Source organism: Eleutherodactylus coqui, chromosome 1 (genome assembly GCF_035609145.1).
Source record: "Eleutherodactylus coqui strain aEleCoq1 chromosome 1, aEleCoq1.hap1, whole genome shotgun sequence".
NCBI lineage: Eukaryota > Metazoa > Chordata > Amphibia > Anura > Eleutherodactylidae > Eleutherodactylus > Eleutherodactylus coqui.
In genome coordinates, this window is record NC_089837.1 from 244,345,738 (window position 1) to 244,366,314 (window position 20,577).

The window sequence follows — 20,577 nt, forward strand, 5'->3', positions numbered from 1 at the left end:
GACGGAAATTATTTGCTATGTGAGTTCTCTGAGACCCCATTTGCAGGAAGTTGCACACTCAACAGCACGATTTTGCAGTGTTAATCAATATTACTGGGGGCTAATTATACTCCCCAGCTGGTTCAATTAATGCGTGGGTGTGTCCTGCCCCAATGCGAACAGGCCTGGCAGTGTAAAAAATACAGTTGAATGCACAGATTTGTGCGCAATAGCTGCGATAGCGCTCCCTTTACAGTGCTATTACGTCAGGCTATTGTGAGCATAGGCCCATTTAGACACAATGGTTATTGCTCAAAAGCCGTGTTTTGAGCGAAAATCCTGTGTCTAACTACACTGACATTGTGCAGTTTTCGTTATCCTGTCTTTTAGCGTACTGAAAGATCAGCGATCAGTTATCCCAGATTCACAGCGGGATACAGCTGATACTATTGTTTCAGCTGTATCCCACTCCCTGATGACAGGCTGGGTGTGAAGAACAGAGCGGTCCAGCTGCGTTCTCCATACTCCATTCGGAGCGCTGGGCTGTATAACAGCTGGGCACTCCGTGCAGAAAACAGCTGGATGCAGAAGACAAGCAGGGCCACCCCGCTTGTCTTCTGCATCCTCGGCTTGCAGCGCTTGGCTGTATGACAACTGGGAGCTCCCAGCAGGGAACAGCTGAATACAGAGAACAAGCCCCTCCCTCCCCCCACTTGTCCTCTGCATCCTCCGCTGGGAGCACAAGGTGATCGCTCAACGCTTAAATGACAACGATTATCGCTCAAAAGACATCTTTTGAGCAATAATTATAATCGTTGTGTGTAAATGGGTCTTAATCTGCTGCTGGGGATTTCCACTTCATAACCATTTAGGTGCAGAATTTTTAGTGTTTTTAGGTGTAGATTGTGGGAAATTCATGTGAAATCAACCGTAGACTATGTTCCCACGTGACATTAATGCTTCTGTAGCATGTCAATTGTTTGCTGCAGTTTTTGACCGTGAATTTCACCCTTTGCTATGAAAACAGTGTGAAAGAGCCTTAAATTCACACTGGAGAGGGCGAGATCGTCCATGTGAAACCTGTGGATGCGAGGCGTTTTCATGTGAAAACAGCCTCTCATCCTGTGGGCCTGAAGGAATCCCCTACGCGGCTGTCACAGCTGCAGCAGGGGATCGCGGCGTTCTCCCAGTGTTTTCAAGCATTAAAGACAATGGCCAATATTGCAAAAAAGGATAGAAATTGCTGTGATTTGTTACCTGCGTTGTATCACAACGGGGTGCCATGCAGGGAAACATCGCTAATGTGAATGGACCTTCTCAAAAGAATGGGTTTCAGGGCTTATTCAGACGTGCGTATATCAGCTAGGTTTTCATGCCTGGCTTATATACGCTGTCCCTCCCACTCACCAGCTCTTTGTTTCTCTCCTCCCCTCCAAGCGGTTTGCAATTGGAATGGGCGGGACATGGGTGGAGCTAAGCTTCTTCCTCGCCCCTTGACCATAGCCAGCAATGGGAGGGGGTAGGACAGAGCAGAACTTAGCTCCGCCCCATCCTGCCCCCCTCTCATTGCAAATGCAGAAGTGAGGCAGAGAGCCGGTGGGGGGGGAAACTGCTTAGACGGAAACGTATATCGGAGAGCCATGAAAATGCCGGCTGATATATGCTCGTGGGAATAAGTCCTCATATCTGCAATGCAAAAAAAAACCACACTAATTTGGTGTGAACCCCCACCCTCACTTATGCTCTGAATTCTGTGGCAAAAGTCGCAGGATTTGGTGAAGTTTTTCTGCAGCAGATGGATAGATGTGTAGTGGTGTCCAGTATACTCCACCCAGTAGCATCAGTGTGATGTATACACTCCATGGGAATGGGACTAACAGGGAGCTCTGTGCCGTCATAACCTCTTTATTGTATTGATAGACTGCATTCCTGCAAGTATCCGTCCAGCCCAGATACCTGCTGCCTCCAGTTGGAGGGTTTGCATATAAACATTGCACATTGCTGACAGGTGACTAGAAGCTGCCAGGCCATGTCTGTAGAATTGTCTCTGGTGAGTCACAACGCAAACACATAGCTTCACCTTCACACAGACCCGCAGTGGTTGCTGCAGATTTCTGTTGAATAAGGCCTAATGTCCACGGGCTGATTGTTGCTGCGGAAGCCAAAGCGGGCATCCACTCCGGATTCCGCAGCAATAACCCTCCATAGCATGCTATGGAAAAATGATTTTTTCCTGCCCACGAGCGGAAACCTTTTGCAAGTTTCCACTTGCAGTGGAAAAATCGCTGCATGCTCTATTTTGAGCCGGATTCTGTGCAGGCGGCTTCCATTGAAGTCAATGGAACCCATTCGACCCGCAGCTGTTCCGCAGTCATCATTGTGGAAAGGTCGTGGGAACCATGTCATAGTCTAGCAACAACGCGGCATAATCTGTACTGCGCATGTGCGCCGGCTGGCACTTCTGCAGTACAGAATATGAAGACTGCGGTCAGGTACGTGAGGGTCAGCGGCCAGGCACAGATCCCGCATGTGGAATCTGACCCGGCCTTGTGCAAGCAGTCTTATACAGGGTGATTCTCATGCTAGAAAACCCAAACACTCCTCAATTTTTTACTTTTTCTAGGGTTCCCAATGAAAACAAATGTGTATTTACCTTGTATGAAATTTGGGGCAAAACCACAGCAAATATGCTACAAATCCTGCCTGATTGGAAGCTTTCCGCAGCGGACGCAGCATGGTACCTAGGCTAAGGGTATGTTCACGCAAAGCAGAAATGCTGCCGATTCTGCTCCCAGAAAGTCTGCAGCATTTACAGTACAAGTCTTGTGGATGAGATTTTAGCATGCTGCTCATATGGTATAGAAAATATCCGGATGAAATTCTCAGCAAAGTTGACATGATGTGGATTGTAAATGTGCAGCATGTGAATTTATGTTGCGTATTCTTGCTGTGGATTACATTTTTTTCAAATGAAATCGACACGAAAATCTACATCAATTGTCGGAATATCCACAGCAAATCTACTACTTGTGAGCATACCCTCAGGCCATATTTACATGGGTGATTTCCTGGCTACAGCTCCATCCAATTGCGATACGAAATGATCATTGTTCGGATTCCCGCGATCCATTTAGTATGCGCCAACTGAATGATGAACGAGAACTCGATTGCTTCTCATTCATTGCTGAATTTCTGCATGCATATTGTTCCATGTAAAGCAGTCTTTCACTTATGATCGACTGCCTGCTTGCTCTGAATGGAGGCGGGTGTGCTGTGTAAAAGCACTGTTATTCACACTGACATATTTTCACGCCTGGCTGATATATACTGCCCATCTCTGCAAGGGGACGGGGTGGGAGCTATTGTGCTGAGTCCCCACTCCGCCCCTCACCACTGTTTGCAAGCTCCATCCTGTCCCACCCCTCCAATTGCAAACAGTGGCAGGGGTGGGGCTCAGCAAACTAGCTCCCCTATCTTGCCCTATCTTTCGGTTGCGATCAGCTGGGGTCTCCCATAGGGTTATATGGGAGCTGCCGGCAAAGGGAGGGGGAGGGAGTGTAGCAGCGGCTAGCACTGCTAAACTATGACAACTGGCTCTGTTGAGCCAATTGAAGGAGTTTCCCGGTCGAAGGAATTCCCAAATTCGGTGTATATACCCTGCACCCGGCTGTGTGAATGAGTGAGAAAATGCGAGATTCCACTGCGACTTTCTCTTGTCCACACGATGTGGGCGGGGGGAAATCACAACACTCGTGTGAAAGAGCCCCTACAAAGCACAATAATCACGCCGTGTACAAGGCAATCTTCCTCCTTCACTTGAAAAAAAAAGCTTACGTTAAATCCATGTGTTTTGGTTTTGCAGAATGCCCGATAAACTGATTATACATCTAAAATAGCCGGCTGTGGAGAGTTGGTCTCAGATTAACTCTTGCCACTGAAAGTTCAAGGACCTTACAAGCCTTGTAGCGGAGACAGACATGGCAGCTGTGAGCGTCCTGTTGTGGCATGTTCAACCGCCTGGTTTACTCTCCCCCATCTGTGATCACAACAGCCTTATCTGGATGATGGTGGCCTGCTGAAATATCTGTACTTATATGGGCACCTCTCATGTGGATGGCAACAGACTGTCGGGCAGTGTCCCACCTGCCAACAGGTCTCGTCACTTCTCCGGACGAAAAAGATGACATTGTACGGACAGGCTGTTTCAGGGGTTTTGTCTCTTACAGTGACCCTCCAGTCCTGGAAACAAAAATGGCCGCACTGCCTCTCTGACTACCTGATGTACGCTGTGCCTTGGTATGCATCAGTAGTAGAAAACGCTGCATGCTGGTTTGGTTTTCCAGCACTGGTCAGTCAGAGCAGCATGTAATGCCTTAAGGTCCATTTACATGTAATTATCGCTCAAAATTAGTTCAAATAACCAAAAATGAGCGTTAATCGCTACATGTAAACGCAGGCATCTTTTCATTTGAATGATGATTTAAAGGTGAACTTAAAATCCATTGTTCAGACACTGAGAGATAAAGTGTCGCAATAGACTGCTTGCTGTTCTTTCCACAGCAGATAACATTGTAACATTGCCTGCAGCCATGAAGAGAACAATGCAGCTGTGTGGAAAACTGGGCATGCAAGTAATCGCATGCTGGGCTTTGCAAACAGCTCATGGAGGCACTTTTACATGCAAATAAAGTGTTAATGGCCATTAACACTTTAGGAAAATAGAATGCCAAATCTTTCAAACTTTCAGTCCTTTAAAAGATTATCGTTGCGTGTAAATGGGCCCTTAGACTATGGATGTATACTAATACACAGTGTCAGGGAAGCTATGTGGCCATCTTTGTTTGTCCAAGATCGGAGGGTCGCTTTAAAGCCGTCTTCACACATGGCAGAAATTCTGCAGCATTTACAGTACAAGCCATGTGGAGGAGATTTCTAAAATGTCCCTTACATGCTGTGGAAAAACACTCTGGATTCAAAATCCACAGTATGTCTTTTTTTGCTGAAAATTTAAAATCCACAACATTTCCCCAAGTAAATCCACAGCCAAAAATGTGCACATTATGTATTCACTGCAGGTTTTCTGTTGTAGAATGCCCGCAGTGATCACACGTCACATAAAGGCATCCTGAGGCCGCATACACAAGAAAATATTTGCACAGCATAATGTGCGCAAAAAAATGTGCATGCGCAATACACAGTGAAAAGAACTCATTCATTCCAGTGGCTTCATTCATATAAGTGTATTTTGTGCATTTCATTCGTGCAAAAAAAATGCATGATGTATTTTCCTGTGTTTAAGCTGAACAATTACCGAGCGAGCCAACAATAATTTTTATGCTTGCAGTTGTTGACTGTGACAATTAGTGTTCAAATCCAACCCATCCAGTGGTTTGTTTTTTTTGATTGATAATCATTTAGTGTAAAAGCAGCTTATGGCCTCCTTCACATGGCCATAGACGTTTTCATGTGCGCCCGTTCAGACTGCCCAGGCCTGGAGCATATACGCTGAGGCTGCAGTGCCGTTGGGGGGAAGAGACAGCTCTGCTAAGCTGTCTCCCCCTTGCCAACTCACCTCCTCCCCTCCGGCTGTTTGCAATGGGTGGGGCGGAGCTAAGCTCCCTCCCCGCCCCTAGTCCGCAGCCAGCAATGAGAGGGGGTGGAGCTTAGCCTCCGCCACCACCTTCTACCATTGCAAACAGAGAGGAGGAGAAAAGGGTAGTCACGCTGCTAAACTCCCTCCCACCTCCCTCCCATAGGAGTCTATGCAGCGGCTGATGTATTCTAGGCAGAAAAATAGTTCCAGGACTATCTTTCCTGCCTGGCCAGGTGCTTTTACTTTGCGGGAATACATCTGTGCAATCTGATGCATTGGAATCCAATCCAATACGATAGTGAATCTTATAGAGGCCGGCTGTAAAAACGGCATCCGATATACGCTTGTATGAATAAGCCCTAAGGCACTTGCACATGAACGGATGTGGAATCCTGCAGCGGAATCCGACCCTGCGTCTGGCCGTCGTCCGCACGTATTTGTCATTTCTTGTCTTCTGTACTGTGAATGGTCTGCCCAGTGAGCTGTTGGACATGTGCAGTACAGATTTTTTTCCCCAAATTTTATTACCGTCACTAGGGAATGTTACGGGTCCTGCAACCTTTCTGCAATGCCCATTGCAGAAGGGCCCCTGGTCAAATGGCTTCCATTGACTTCAATAGAAGCTGTCTGTGTGGATCATGCTGCTATTTTATTTCCTCCTTGTCTGAGCGGACATGCAGATGCTCCATTGGTGTGGAATGCCTCGGATTTTCCGGACCGGGAATGATCGCGGATTCCGCAAATCGAACCTGGCTGTATGCATGCTGCCTAAGGCCCCCTGCACACGAGCGGAAATTCTGCGGCGGGAATTTCTGCTCCTGCCCGCCTGCATAGGATTGCATTACAATACGCAATCCTATGCAGATGGCCGCGATTTGTCCATGTGAAATTACACGCGGAAAACAAACCACAGCCTGCACAGAAATGTCACTCACCAGCCTCCGCACTGAGCATGCGCTGGCTGGCCGGCAGCCGGCACATGAGAGAGCCGAAGCCGCGGGAGTTGTGAGCGCCGCACTGGTCCCTGCAGGGGCTCGGGTCCTGCTGCGAGAATTCTCGTAGCGGGATCCGACCCGGTCATCTGCAGGCGGCCTAAGTCTCCTCTCACCTACTTGGTGGTCTCCAAAAGGAGTAACTATACCGCTCCCAATTGCTCAAAGTTACCCAATTTTCATGTTTTTCTACTTTAAAGTTATGTTATATTTTTCTTCCTTTGCTAGGTGTCACGTAACACATTAAAAGCTCCACATTGTCCTCTTTTTATTATTTTGCAAAGTAAACCAGAAGACATTACTGATCTTTTAATATGTAAGCCTCATAGAAAAACTATAAATGGCTTGTAGTTTCTGCCAGAATTGAATGTGCGACTGTGTAGAATGGAATGTTCTCAAAAGCTCTCCAGCGGGCACGGAGCGCAAACAGCTGTTAAGGTCCTGAAATGCAGACTTCTTACCAGCTCCTTCATGTGTTTCCACTGCGCTGCCAAGGGTAGAGGTCCTGGAAAGCAGAGACGCCACACGATTTTCCTGCCGCAAGTACAGAGCGTGTGGGGACCAAAACATGTATTTATGGAGTGCCATTATTACACTGAGCAGTTCAGGCAGTCGCTGCCCTTGTGGATGAAAGGAGGGACGGCTGCAGAACGCCAGGCTCTGCTTGTTTTTCTTTGAAAGAATCTGTTCTTGTGGTGAGCTGGTGTTCACTGCGCAGGAACTGGAAGCCATGGCTTTGACTGGAAGGCCTACTTTCATGCCAATTCCCACAGATGTAACATTAAAGAGGTGCTGCACTTCCAGACAGTTTGGTCGCTGAGCCGAGATTGGCTGATTACAAGGGCGTTAATCTTCATCCATGCAACAATTTCTATAGCAGTAAAGCATCTGATATACTTGGGGAGCCGCATTCTAATTGTCCCTGTGGTATGCTAGCCAAATATAGAGCAGGAAGCCCGTCCGGAACGGCGACTGTAATCTGACTATACAAATATCCAGGAAGCTTATTCAGTGGAATTTTAGTTGCCCATAGCAACCAATCACAGCGCAGCTCTCATTTTACCTCAGCAGTGTAACAAATGAAAGCTGCGCTGTGATTGGTCGCTATGGGCAACAGTGACAGGTTTTCTCTTTAGCCAGCTTTCATAAGAGTGCGGTGCCGGCCTACTCTTATGTGGCCACCCTGCAGATGCTATGGTGATGATGAGTGTGGCATAGCGTGCTGTAGTACATAGTGCGTACACTTTCGCTTTTACCTTCACACTTGCGGAAATGAATTGCAATTTTGCTGCAGACTCCACGTGGACGGCCTCCATTGACATTGCGGATAGGTTGCGAATACCCACGTTATTCCCTAGCGACTGTGCGGGAAATACAAATATTTTTTTTTTAAATCTGTACTGCGCATGACCAATGGCGAGTGTCCATGGTCATCCGCAGTACAGGAAAAGAAGGCATGCGGGGGCGCTGGCCGTGGTCAGAGACAGATTCTGCTCTAGGCTCCCGCATGTGGAATCCAACTGGTTTGTGTGAGACCAATCTAAGGGTGACTACCCACTAGAGTTTGTTTTTACTGCGAAATTCGCAGGGTTTTTTTTTTCTGCAGGGGTATATGGGACTTGTAATGTTAAGATCGCGATCGTGATTTTGCGCGATCACGTTTTTAACATTACAAGTCCCATAGACCCCTGCAGCAAAAAAAAAACGCTGCGAATTTCACACAGCCGTAGGTGTTATGCGTGGGCCCGCGGGCAATGCCGTAGGGCCTGGGGAGACATTCCCCTCTTCCCTCCCTTTCACCGGCTCACCTCCTCTCTCCTCTCCTCCAGCTGTTTGCTAAACTCCCTCACCTCCCCTTGTCCGCAGCCAGCAATGGGAGGCGTGGAGCTTAACTCCACCCCTCCCATTGCAAACTGTCACGCTGCAAAACTCCCTCCCACCTCCCTTCTCCGGCAGCTAGCATAGGCTCCCATAGGAATCTATGCAGCTGCAACTGGCGGCGTGGAAGCGTCCAGTCGGGCACTTTTACACTGTGGGCAGAGTATATCGTCCGGGCGTGAAAACCCGGCTGATAAACACCCGTGTGAATAAGCCCTATTACACGCACCTCGGATCGTGTAAATGGGCTTCTTCAAATAGTTTGAATTCACCAGTTCTCGCGATCTATAATATAGTAGAGCTGCTATCTTTTCACACGCCTGTACTGCGCTAAAGCAGTGCTCATCTGAACGAGGCCTAATGGACACTGAGAAGAAGTACAGGCCTGTATTGTGTGTGCACTCCAAACCATTAACCCCCAATATATTTCCAACTTCATAGCTTAGATTATACTTGGGCAAGAGGTTGAGGGTCCCATATCCACAGTACAATAATCTATCTGCAGTACTTATTCCGACAGCTGCATCCTCAGCCGTCAGGGGTTAACATAGATGCTGCTGTCAGGTAACATGAAGCTTAGCAGCTGTTGACAATGGCCACAATGCAGATCTGGCTGGAGCTGTCAGGCTGTGAGGTGCACTGTTGTGCCTCATTATGCACCCAGCCAGAAGGTAAAGACAGGTGAAAAGTTTGGTCATTAGCAATACACTAATGGCAAATTAAAGAAAAATTCATTTCCTTTTAGTTTTCTTTTTTTTTAGTTTTTTTGATCTGTCATAGGATGTCTTTACTTTTACCATCACGTTAAAAACTAGTTTCTTCAGATTCTCAGTAATACAATTCTGGTAAACCAAAAGAAATAAGAGAGAGTACCTAAAATGAAGGACTTAATGCAATACTGCAACTGACCAACTGTGAGGGTCCGTCCATGCGTCAGGCCCACGTGCTCTGACCCTACATGGAAGCTCTACTATTCACTATTACATCGTGGACTTGTAGTACGCACCGTACTGCCACATGCTGCCTCTTTAAGAAGCAGGGTATTATTGTATTTTGAAGCCACCAGGAAGTCCTGGTGGAGTCAAGATTGACAGGGGATGACGCCTACTGTACCTGATTGGTTGGAGAGCTGGCTTGGCTGCAGGTCCTGCCAGCCCAGTAAGGATTCTGCTGCAATCCAGCCCACCCCGCACCTCCGTTCGCTCCAGCTGAAAGCCCCTTCCCCTCCAACGGGCCAGAAGGCGGCACCCCGCTGTGTGCCGCCTTCTGCAGCAACTGCAACAAGATACACGCAGTGAGGACTTATTCCCACAAGCGCATATCGGCTGGCGTTTTCATGGCCGGCCTATATACACTTCTATTTAAGCAGATCCCACTCACCGGCTTTCTGCCTTTGGCCGCCTGCAGACGGCCGGGTCCGATCCGTCTGCGAGAATTCTCGCAGCGGGACCCGATCCAAGCGTCTGCAGAGAGCAGCGTGTCACTCACCTGCTCCCGCGGCCCCGGCTCTTTCATGTGCCGGCTTCCGAGCAGCCGGTGCATGCGCAGAGCGGAGTCGACGGCCGGGGAGTGACGTTTCTGTGTGGGGCTCATGCCATGATTTGCGGCCGTCTGTCTAGGATTACGTTTGTTAATGCAATCCTATGGCAGCTTCCAGGGGCGGAAATTCCACGGGAAATCCCGCCGCGGAATTTCCGCCCGTCTGCGGGTGGCCTCTCTCCTCCTCTTCTGTGTTTGCAATGGAAGGGGGCGGGGTGGAGCTAAGCCCACTTCCATTGCTGGCTATGGAGGAGGGGGCTTAGCTCCGCCCCTGTCCTGCCCACTCCGATTGCAAAGAGAAGCAGAAATCCGGTGAGTGGGAGGGACAGCATATATAGGCCGTTCGTGAAAACCTGGCTGATATATGCACGTCTGAATAAGCCCTAAGGCCCAATAATAAAATCTGCAGCTCTAGAACCCCATAGGGATGCATTAGCATCTGCAGGGCAATTTAAGCATACGCGTGTGACTTTTTTCCTGGCTTGCGGATCCTGCGCGACAGCTTTCATTGAAATCAATGGAAGCTGTCATATCCGTGGGAAAGCAGGACATTAAAAAAAAAAAAAAGAAAAGCACTGCGCATGCGTCCAGCACATCACCGACATGTCTAGACGCATCCGCTGCACTGAGAAAAAAGATCCGGCCAGCGCAGAGGAGATCCGCACTGGAGACGAAGAGGTAAGAAAACCTCTTTTACTCCCAATGTCCATGAGCATAGCTGGATTCTTCTGCAGGATTCAACAGTGGAATCTGTACATGCAAGTGGACATTGGGGCTAAGGGCTAATGCCCATAGATAGATTTCTGCCTTTGAGACCCGGACCAATCAGATGAGCAGGTGCATTTTGTCAGCACTGCAATTAAACAGAGGTCAGAGCGGAAGTCTCTGCTCTGCCCTCCCTGTAGTGGCCGGTGCTTGTAACTGCAGGCACAACTTGCATTGATTTAAACCCCTTTAAGCCATGTGAATTACATTAGGCCTCCAGCATCACATACTTGCTGTAGGAATTGGATAGTATTTCATACTAGAATTGAAGGGGTGATTTCCAAGTGACTTAAATACAATAAAGGCCATTATACATAAAACAGCTGTGACTTTGGGCGCTGTAATAAAATGCGATCTTTTGCAATGAATGTTTTGTAGGTATTTCAGTGATTTTCTTAGGAAAATGTGTATGTCACTTTGAAAAATCACCTTTTCAATTGTCTGCATTATAGTACTGCTTGGTCTTTCCTTGCTATAAGGCCAGATTCATATGAATGTATTTACACAACATTTTGTATGCGCAATACACAGTGAATAGAACCTATTGGAATTCATTTACATAAGCATATTTTACGCTTGCATTCCATCATGCAAAATAACACACAGCATGCTCCATATTTCCTGCGCATTTGCGCACAAAAATAGCACATATTGAAATAATTTACTTAATTGCCCATCTCAATGAATGGTAGTATGGTTGAATGTTTTTTTGGACGTGCAATAAGTACAGTAAAACACCTGTGTGACACCAGGCTAAAGCATGACTCACATGCCCGTTTTTGTGCACGCATAATTTACTCGCACAATACGCCGTTATTAGAACTCAGTGATTTTCAATGGGTTCATTCACAAGCGCAAATTTTGCGTGCACAATTACTACACCCCAAACCATATGCAGTGTGTAATATGTTGCTGCACATTTGTGCAGGGAAGTAGAATGTATGAAACTAATTACACTAATTAGCCATTTCAATGACTAGGACTGTGCTTGCATGATTTTTTCAACACGCAAAAAGTACAGTAAAAAAAAAAAAAGCTAAGATACGTGCAAAAAGCCAACGCCCAATTTGCAAATGCACGCATAAATGTGCATACGCCCGTGTGAATCTGGTCTTCAGGGCTTATTCAGATGACCGTAAATCAGCCGGATTTTCACGCCCGTGTCCCTCTCTGCAGGGGGAGGAGACTGGAAGAGCTGAGAGCAGTGCATTGAGATCCTGCCTCCTCTCTGCCCCTCGCCACTATTTGCAATGGGAGGGGGCTGGGCAAAGTTCCAAAACTTAGCCCCCGTCCCGCCCGCTCCCATTGCAAATAGTGGAGAGGGGGCAGGAGCTCAATGCACTGCTCCCGACCCAGCCCGCCTTCTCCCTCTGCAGGGAGGGACACCGTATATCGGCTGGGCGTGAAAACCTGGCTGATTTATGGTCATCTGAATACGCCCTAAGTATGTAACCAATTTAGGATAGAGCGCTACTTCATTTAGAATATTTAGTGAATGTTGGGTTGTGGCACAATAACCTTGTATCATTTTCCAGCAATCCCAAAATGTTTCCTTTTAAAAGGAACCTGTCTGCAGGTTTTCTATACACGTCCTTGTTAAAATCGGTCATTTTCCAATCTTCTAACTGCATGATGTACAAGGAGACCCAGTGCAAACCCTTCCTCTGGTTTTCCATGGTTCTCCTGTTTCTGTATTCTGATTATGAGCTGCTATGTGAATGGACTATTCTGTTGTCTGGTTTTTTCTTTGTGTTGAAGTTAACTTAAAAAATTACAATTATATTATAAACTCTTTTTTTCTCTCATAGTAATCTGGCCAATTTTTTTAAGTCAACATGCGCAATATTTAAATAGCTTGAAGTCATTAGGGCTGTGCTGGGGAGTTGAGAAGTCATGGTGTCCCTAATATATATAACCCCGGGGGTATGTGATGTCAACGCTATTTGTGCACTGCAGGCGTGCGCGGTGAAGTGAGTTGTACCGTCCACTGGGTGTGTTCAGAGACCAAAAGCCAATGACAAGTGCCCCATACCTGTAACAAGAAGTGACGTCCTGCATCATTTGGCACATACATGAAGGAAGCCAGGGACAATACACCTTGGCATGCCTGGAGTGTACAAGTAGTGCTGACGCCAGATGCCCCCGGGATGTGCATTGAGTTTGAGTGAGTCAGATGACAGCCAGGTCAGTGTGACTCCACATCCCTCCAGCACCGCCTAGGTGACCCCTAGTAAACTACTTACACTGCACTAACTTATGGAAATTCTCTTAAGCCCCCATAGTAAAACGGACAATTTCAATAGGGATTTCTAGTAAGATATTTATAATATATACGGTAGAAGTATAATAGCATCAGTTTAATGAAAAGATTGATGTTCCCACTGGAAGCATTTCAGAACCATGACTATGGCTTCCAGCACACTATAGTCTGTGCAGGATAAAGAACTACGTTGCATCGCTCGCATGTATTCCTCCGCTATATACAATTCATTATTGTACATTGGAACAAAAGCAAATCATAGAGCTTGGGCCATGGGAAAGTACCCCAGTGCCACACTCTGTATGAGAGTTGTCTAAAAGAAAATTTGTCTTTGTGGCCCACAGCAACCAATCACAACGCAGCTTTTAATTTATCTCAGCAGTATAAGAAACTAAAACTTTGTTGTGATTGGTTGCTTTGGGCCACAAAGACAGATTTTCTTTTAGACAGCTCTCATAGGAGAATGGATTATTTTTTCACACGGACTAAAAAAACTCATTGCATGTCCTATTTCTGACTGTACCATGGATGAGAAATAGGACATGGTAATGCATATCAATGTGCAGCCTGTGCCTAAATAGGACAGCATGCGGACAGGTGCCCATGTACGGTCCGATGCAACACGCTAACACAGGAAGTGTTCCGGAGGTCTAACACTGAGTTTACATATTAATGAGAAAAACATCTTTTTGGTATTAGTGCTGCCTTTCTTTGCCACTTTGCTGGCGGTTCCTCACGGTAGAAAGAACATCATAATAATAGATTTGCCTTTGTTTTTGATAAGAGATTAAAAAATTGTTGCACAACACTTGATGTCACTCAGATCCCTATTTATGCAGCAGACAAGATAAAAGTGCTAGAAACATCTTCCTATCTCTTGGTGACTTTGAAAATGTTCTGCCATAAGGTACTTAGGGTGATGGACTAAGACAGTGATTATTGAATGAAAGGATAATGATTACATATAACCGTCACCCATCAAAGATAGTGGAGGAGATTATGACAAATACATTCACCCAAGGGGAACCACGAGCATAGAGAAGATAGCTTCTGCAATTTGCTGAAGGTATATTTATGTATTCACTTGCCTTATCTTCACCTATCTAACTTGTCCTTTCTCCTTTATTTCTTCAGAATTCAATACGGCATAATTTGTCTCTGCACAGCCGATTTATTAGAGTTCAAAACGAGGGCACCGGAAAAAGTTCTTGGTGGATGATCAATCCAGAAGGGGGAAAAGGTGGAAAGGCACCCAGACGGCGCGCTGTGTCTATGGACAACAGTAACAAATACACTAAAAGCCGGGGGAGAGCAGCAAAGAAAAAAGCATCCATGCAGGTGGCCCAGGATGCTACTGATGATAGCCCCTCACAACTCAAGTGGCCCGGAAGCCCTACATCACGAAGCAGTGATGAACTGGATGCCTGGACAGATTTCCGCTCTCGTACAAACTCTAATGCCAGCACGATAAGTGGTCGTTTATCTCCAATCCCAGCTACCACTGAACTTGATGATGTTCAAGATGATGACTCTCCTATATCTCCTATGTTGTATAGCCCTGGCAGTATGTCTCCATCCTTAAGTAAACCATCCACAGTGGAGTTGCCAAGGATAACCGATATGGCTGGAACCATGAACTTAAATGATGGCCTAACAGAAAACCTTATGGACGATTTGCTGGATGACATTTCCCTTACTTCTTCTCAGCAGTCGTCCCCTGGTGTGGGCATGCAGAGAAGTTCCAGCTTTACCTATGGCACTAAGGGCTCAAGCCTCAGTTCTCCATCCAGTAGCTTCACTAACACAAGTAGCTTCAATTTTCCTTTGACCTCTCTGCGTCAGTCCCCAATGCAAACCATTCAAGAGAACAAACAAGCAACATTTTCTTCCATAAACCATTACAGTAATCAGTCTCTACAGGACCTTCTTACCACTGACTCACTTAGCCATAGTGATGTATTAATGACTCAGTCTGACCCACTTATGTCCCAAGCCAGTACCGCAGTCACTGCTCAGAATTCCCGTAGGAATATAATTTTGAGGAATGACCCAATGATGTCTTTCGCCGCCCAGTCCAACCAAGGTGGAGGTTTGGTTAATCAAAACTTGCTTCACCACCAGCAGCAGTCCCATAGCTCATTTCTTGGTGGCAGCCGTGCCTTGTCAAACAGCATAAATAATATTGGTTTAAATGACAGCAACAACTTGGACTCGTCCAAACACCACCAGCAGTCCTCGGTCACTCATTCTATGCAAGCCCTCTCAGACACGCTCTCAGGGTCCTTGTACTCCACAGGCATGAACCTTCCAGTGCATGAAAAGTTCCCAACGGATTTGGACCTGGAAATTTTCAATGGGAGCTTAGAATGCGATATGGAAACTATCATTCGAAATGAACTAATGGATGCAGATGGACTAGATTTTAATTTTGACTCCCTCATCTCTGCACAGAATGTCAGCCTAACTGTGGGAAACTTCACAGGTGCTAAGCAGACATCATCGCAAAGTTGGGTACCAGGTTGATGAAAGTGATTAAAGAGCGACCTTGTCAGGTCAGTCATGTTTACGAACTTACTTCCAAAAAGAAATGTTCTTGGCTAGAACTTCCAGATAAACATTATTTTGCCCTTGAAACCTTTCAGCCAGATTGAATTTTTAGTTTTGTCTAATTGAAAATACAATTTGCATGTATTAACAACACCCTGTAGATCTCTACTTATTGCCATCATTCTTCCTAGATAATTTTGATTAACCCCTAAAGGACATGGCCATTTTTTTTTTTTTTTTTTTTTTCAGTTTTTCCTCCCCACTTCCAAAAAATCATAACCCTTTTATTTATCCATCAATGTAGCTAAAGACTTATTTTTTCAGTACAAGTTGTATTTTTTCAGTGGTACTATTTAACCCCTTAGTGACGGAGCTTTTTTCCATTTTTGTTTTTTCCTACTCCCTTTTAAAAAATCGTAGCTCCTTTATTTTTCCATCGACGTAGCTGTATGTGGGCTTGTTTTTTTGCGGGATGAGTTGTATTTTTCAATGGCACTATTTATTGTACCATATAATTTACTGAAAAACTTTTAAAAAATTCTAAGTGGAGAGAAATGGAAAAAAAACCGACATTCCACCATCTTTCGGTGCGTCCTGTTTCTACGACGCACAAACTGCAACAAAAACGACCTGATATTTTTATTCTATGGCTCAGTACGATTGCTACGATACCAAACTTATATAGTATTTTTTTTGCTGTAGTACTTGTATTTTTTTTTTTTAAAGATATTTAATTTTTTTCATTCATTTTCTGCGGTCATTTTGTGTGCGCAATACCTTTTTTATTTTTTCGTCGACGTAGTTGAGCAAGGGCTCATTTTTTGCGGGATGTCCTGTAGTTTCCGATAGTATCAATTTGGAATACATACGACTTTTTGATCGCTTTTTATTGCGTTTTTTCTAGGAGACAGGGTAACTAAAAAAGTGCATTTCTGGCGTTCTTTATTTTTTTTTTTTTTCGGACGACGTTCACCGTGCAGGAAAAATAAGGAGCTACTTTAATAGATTGGACTTTTACGGACGCGGCGATATCAAATACATATTTTTATTTTATTATTTAGATTTTTTAATAATAGATATGGCAAAAGGGGGGTGATTTATTAAACTTTTATAACTTTTTTTTTTTTACAATTAAAAAAACTTTATTGATTTATTTATTTTACTTTACTTTGATGTCCCCCTGGGGGACTTTAATATGCGATGCTTTGATCGCTCCTGTAGTATGACGTAATGCTAAAGCATTACGTCAAACTGCTTTTTGACAGGCAGTCTATCAAGTCACCCTGTGTGGATGGCTTCACAGGCAGTCTGTTAAGGCAGCCCTGGGGCCATTCATTAGGCCCCCGGCTGCCATGACACCTGCATGGCTCCCCCGATCTCACCGCTGGGGGGGCCGTGCGGGACCCCCGAACAGCATTCGGGGATTTAAATGCCGCTGTCAGAATTGACAGCGGCATTTAAAGGGTTAATAGCCGCGAACGGCCGAGCGCGGCTATTGCCCGCGGGTGTCAGCTGTAATAAACAGCTAACGCCCACGCTGTATGGAGGGAGATAGCGCCGCTACCTCCCTCCATACACGTCCTGCAACAGCAGGACGTAGTTTTACTATAGCCCCGTCACTAAGGGGTTAATGATTTGAAAATTCAAAGGGGAGTGAAATGGGAAAAAAATATTGTTGTCTTTGTTTTATTTTTGCTCTTAATTAAATATGTTTGGAAAAAAACATTTATTTTGATTCCATTTTTTTTTCTTGGTGACCAAAAAAAGCGCAATTGTCTTGTGTATTTTTTTCTCTTTTCTGACCACATTCACTGTGCAGGATAAATAATGCATTAAAGTGATAGATCTGACTTTCATGTACACAGTGAGACCAAATATGTTTTGGGTATTCTGTTTTTATTACACATATAGGCAAAGTGTTTTTTCTTTACTTTTATTACCTTTCTTTTTTTTTTTTTAAATAAGAAAACTTTTTAAACTTACGGTAAGTAGCAAGTCTAGTTATAGCCCAACAATTAGTAGTGATCTTCTTGCAATTAAAACAGATGAGCTGTAGTGTATGACGGGCACCTCTGGCATGGTTATGCCAAGTTAGAATGCTATCTGCGGGATAGTGGATAACTTTTATTGGTGGGGGTCTGACTGCTGGGACCTCCATTGATCTGAAGAACGGGGGTCTGGTTGGTCCCTGAGTCAATGGAGCAGAGGTCGTGCAGTTGCATCGCTGCTCCATTCACTTCCATAACAGCATCTGAGATTGCTGAAGTGCTTGAATTCGGTAATCTCCGGCACGGTCATTGAAGTGAATAGACCTCATTATCGTGAGGATTCCAGTGGTTGGTTCCCCACCGATTATAAAGTTATCAACTCTCCTGTGGATACACACACTGTTACTTGCCTTCATTTTTGTCACTTACCTTACACAGCATTCCTTTAATTGAAATATTGCCCGGTCACTGCTCATCACGAGGTCAGTTCAGCTTTCTACCTCACTGATCTGGTGGCTTCATACTAATGGCAAATAAAGAGCAAGAACATCAGACAGAAACAGCAACTAGGAAATGTTCTCTACTTACAAAGTTTACATATGACCAAAAGTAACATTTAAGGTGTTTATTACATGTGCACTAACGACTGTCACTACTAGCTCACACATTTTCCCGATAATTGCGGGGCTGCTCTTACAAGTTCAGGTGCAGCCTAGCAATTAGCGTTGTTATACAAGTGTTAACAGCATTCATGTAATAGCGCTCTTAAACTTTGCCTTCTCAGTAATATCTTTTACTGCATTAAGAGTACCATATTTTCCGGCGTATTAGACGACTTTTTAACCCATGAAAATCTTTTCCAAAATCGGGGGTCGTCTTATATGTCGGGAATACTACACATACCACAGCGCTGCTACAGGCTGTCGCTCCCTCCTCCACGCCAACAGAGCATTACTTTCAGGATGCTTGAATGCCCCGCCTCCAGAAAGCTAATGCTCTGATTGGCTAACTCAGCCGGCGCTGGGTTAACCAATCACAGCTATTCAATGACATCATGCCTCCGTTGTGCTGAAAAAAGAAGACTCGGCTACGATGGAGGGGAGACCCACAGCATCCGGACAGGTGAGTATGCTGTCATTTTTGGCCTCATGGCTCTGGGCACGGGTGGAAACCGTTGCGGGATTCCACCGTGCTTGCTCGTGGACATGAGGCCTTAAACTGGTCCCCCTTCCCTGGCACCTGTACATAGTGGTAAAGCAGTTGGGTGCAATTCTTGTTGTTTCCTTTAAAGGAAGATACAAACAAAGCAGCAAGTGTATTAAAGGAAACCTGTGACACCCGATCATGTTATCTCCATCTATGCAGCATAAATGATGAGCGATGAGTTTAACTATGACAGTGCGGTGTAAATAGCAGTCGTTCAGCATTGAACAGCCACTATGTTAACTGAATGGAGAGGGGTGGGGGAGCGAGAACTGAAAGCTGCTCCTGCCGCCCCGCTGTGAGCCAATAATACTAGCTCCTGTACAGCAGCACCAGAGCGAGTATGTGTGGGGACGAGTGTCGGGCATCGTTTGCCCGACATTCGTCCCGTCTAAATCGGGCTTTAGGTGGAACTTCATCAGTGTAGTCTAGGTATCTTATTTTGATTTTGGCGTTTCCTTTCGATTTTATTTTTCCCTCGCTGGTTATCATGTGATGAGGAACACTCTCTAAGATTTTAATTTGTCTAGTGCTACATTTTGTATCAACCTGAGAAACTTTTGAGTGTGACAATTAAAGGAAACCTGTCAGCAGATTTAATAACCTAGGCCAAGAGTAGCATTATCATACTGACAGCCCTCTGTTTTCTACATGGGATCTTATGCATTATTGACATAATTAAACCAACTTCATTTAATAAAAAACATAAAACACAATTTTTGGAGATAAAAAGCTGCGGTATTTTATTAAAGGGTTCAGTTGGGGAGTTTTCTCCCATAAACCAATATCATCAAACGCCATGTAATAATTCCATCCAATACTTGGTCACCACGACACAAGTAACCATATAACTTATGATGGTCTCGTACTACCATCTCCAGCCCCCATACCACCATCAACTTTGTAATAACATAAATGAGGACTAAGGGCGCTCTCACACAACAGTTTTTATGTTCAGTTTTTGTCAGCCAAAACCTGGAGTGGAGAGAAAGTATAAACATTTGCACGTCTTCCGGATTTTGGACCCACTCCTGGTTTTGGCTCACAAAAAACTCAACGTAAAAACTGTCGTGTGAGAGCGCCCTAAGTCCTACCAACTCAAGTCCCCATCCCAACCAATCAATAATACCACCAAAACCACCCTCTTAATTGAATACAGGGTAAATTAATGGGGAAGGAGGGCTTTAACTTGGATTTCTTAACTGCTGCTGTATCACTGATCTCCAGGGTTCTTATAGAACAGCTCCCTTCCTCCTTTCTGCAGCCAGCCAATCAGTCCTATCATTAGGCCAGCAATTCTGCTCCTCTTTTTTAACTCCATTTTTGCACCAGCCTGTTGAATACTGTTGTCAGACCAGGTGTTACTAGGACAGATAATCAGGAATCTTCTAAGGATGATCTCATTTGAACCTGAAACTAACTTAAGCACAAGGTGAGATACCCAACCCTCATTACTGAGGGCATATATTAAACTCACCATTAAACGCTCAGATTCCATGGTGCTTTTCTGCCTAATAGTCATCAAGCTTACAGTCCTTTTGGTTGGTCTGATTACATGTAAATGAGGTAGAGTGGTCTGCTGCTGACTCACATAGTGCTGCCAGGTCTTGCATGAGCACCGTGCAGTCTTCAGCCGGCGCATGCACAGATGAGCAATGGACATCGGCCCACAAAAGGGACAGTTCATCTCTGCATGCGTTGGCTGATGACCACACGGCACTCATAGAAGACCTGGCAGCGCTACATGTGTCGTGGGGGGTTGGAAGGGCAGACTTTGGGGACAAACAAGCTGATAGCAGAGATGATCCATCAGCTCACCCGGACCGCTCCAAC

At 45.3% G+C, this 20,577-nt stretch overlaps 1 protein-coding gene across 1 annotated transcript in view; it reads left to right on the top strand.

Annotated features, from left to right (window-relative positions):
- FOXO3 (forkhead box O3) overlaps window positions 1-20,577 on the top strand; it is a 121,703-nt gene that overhangs the window by 70,231 nt on the left and 30,895 nt on the right. The window contains exon 2 of the mRNA XM_066607493.1: window positions 14,141-15,558. Coding sequence (XP_066463590.1) covers window positions 14,141-15,529 — 1,389 coding nt within the window. The 3' untranslated portion in view covers window positions 15,530-15,558. The remainder of the gene's footprint in view (window positions 1-14,140; window positions 15,559-20,577) is intronic.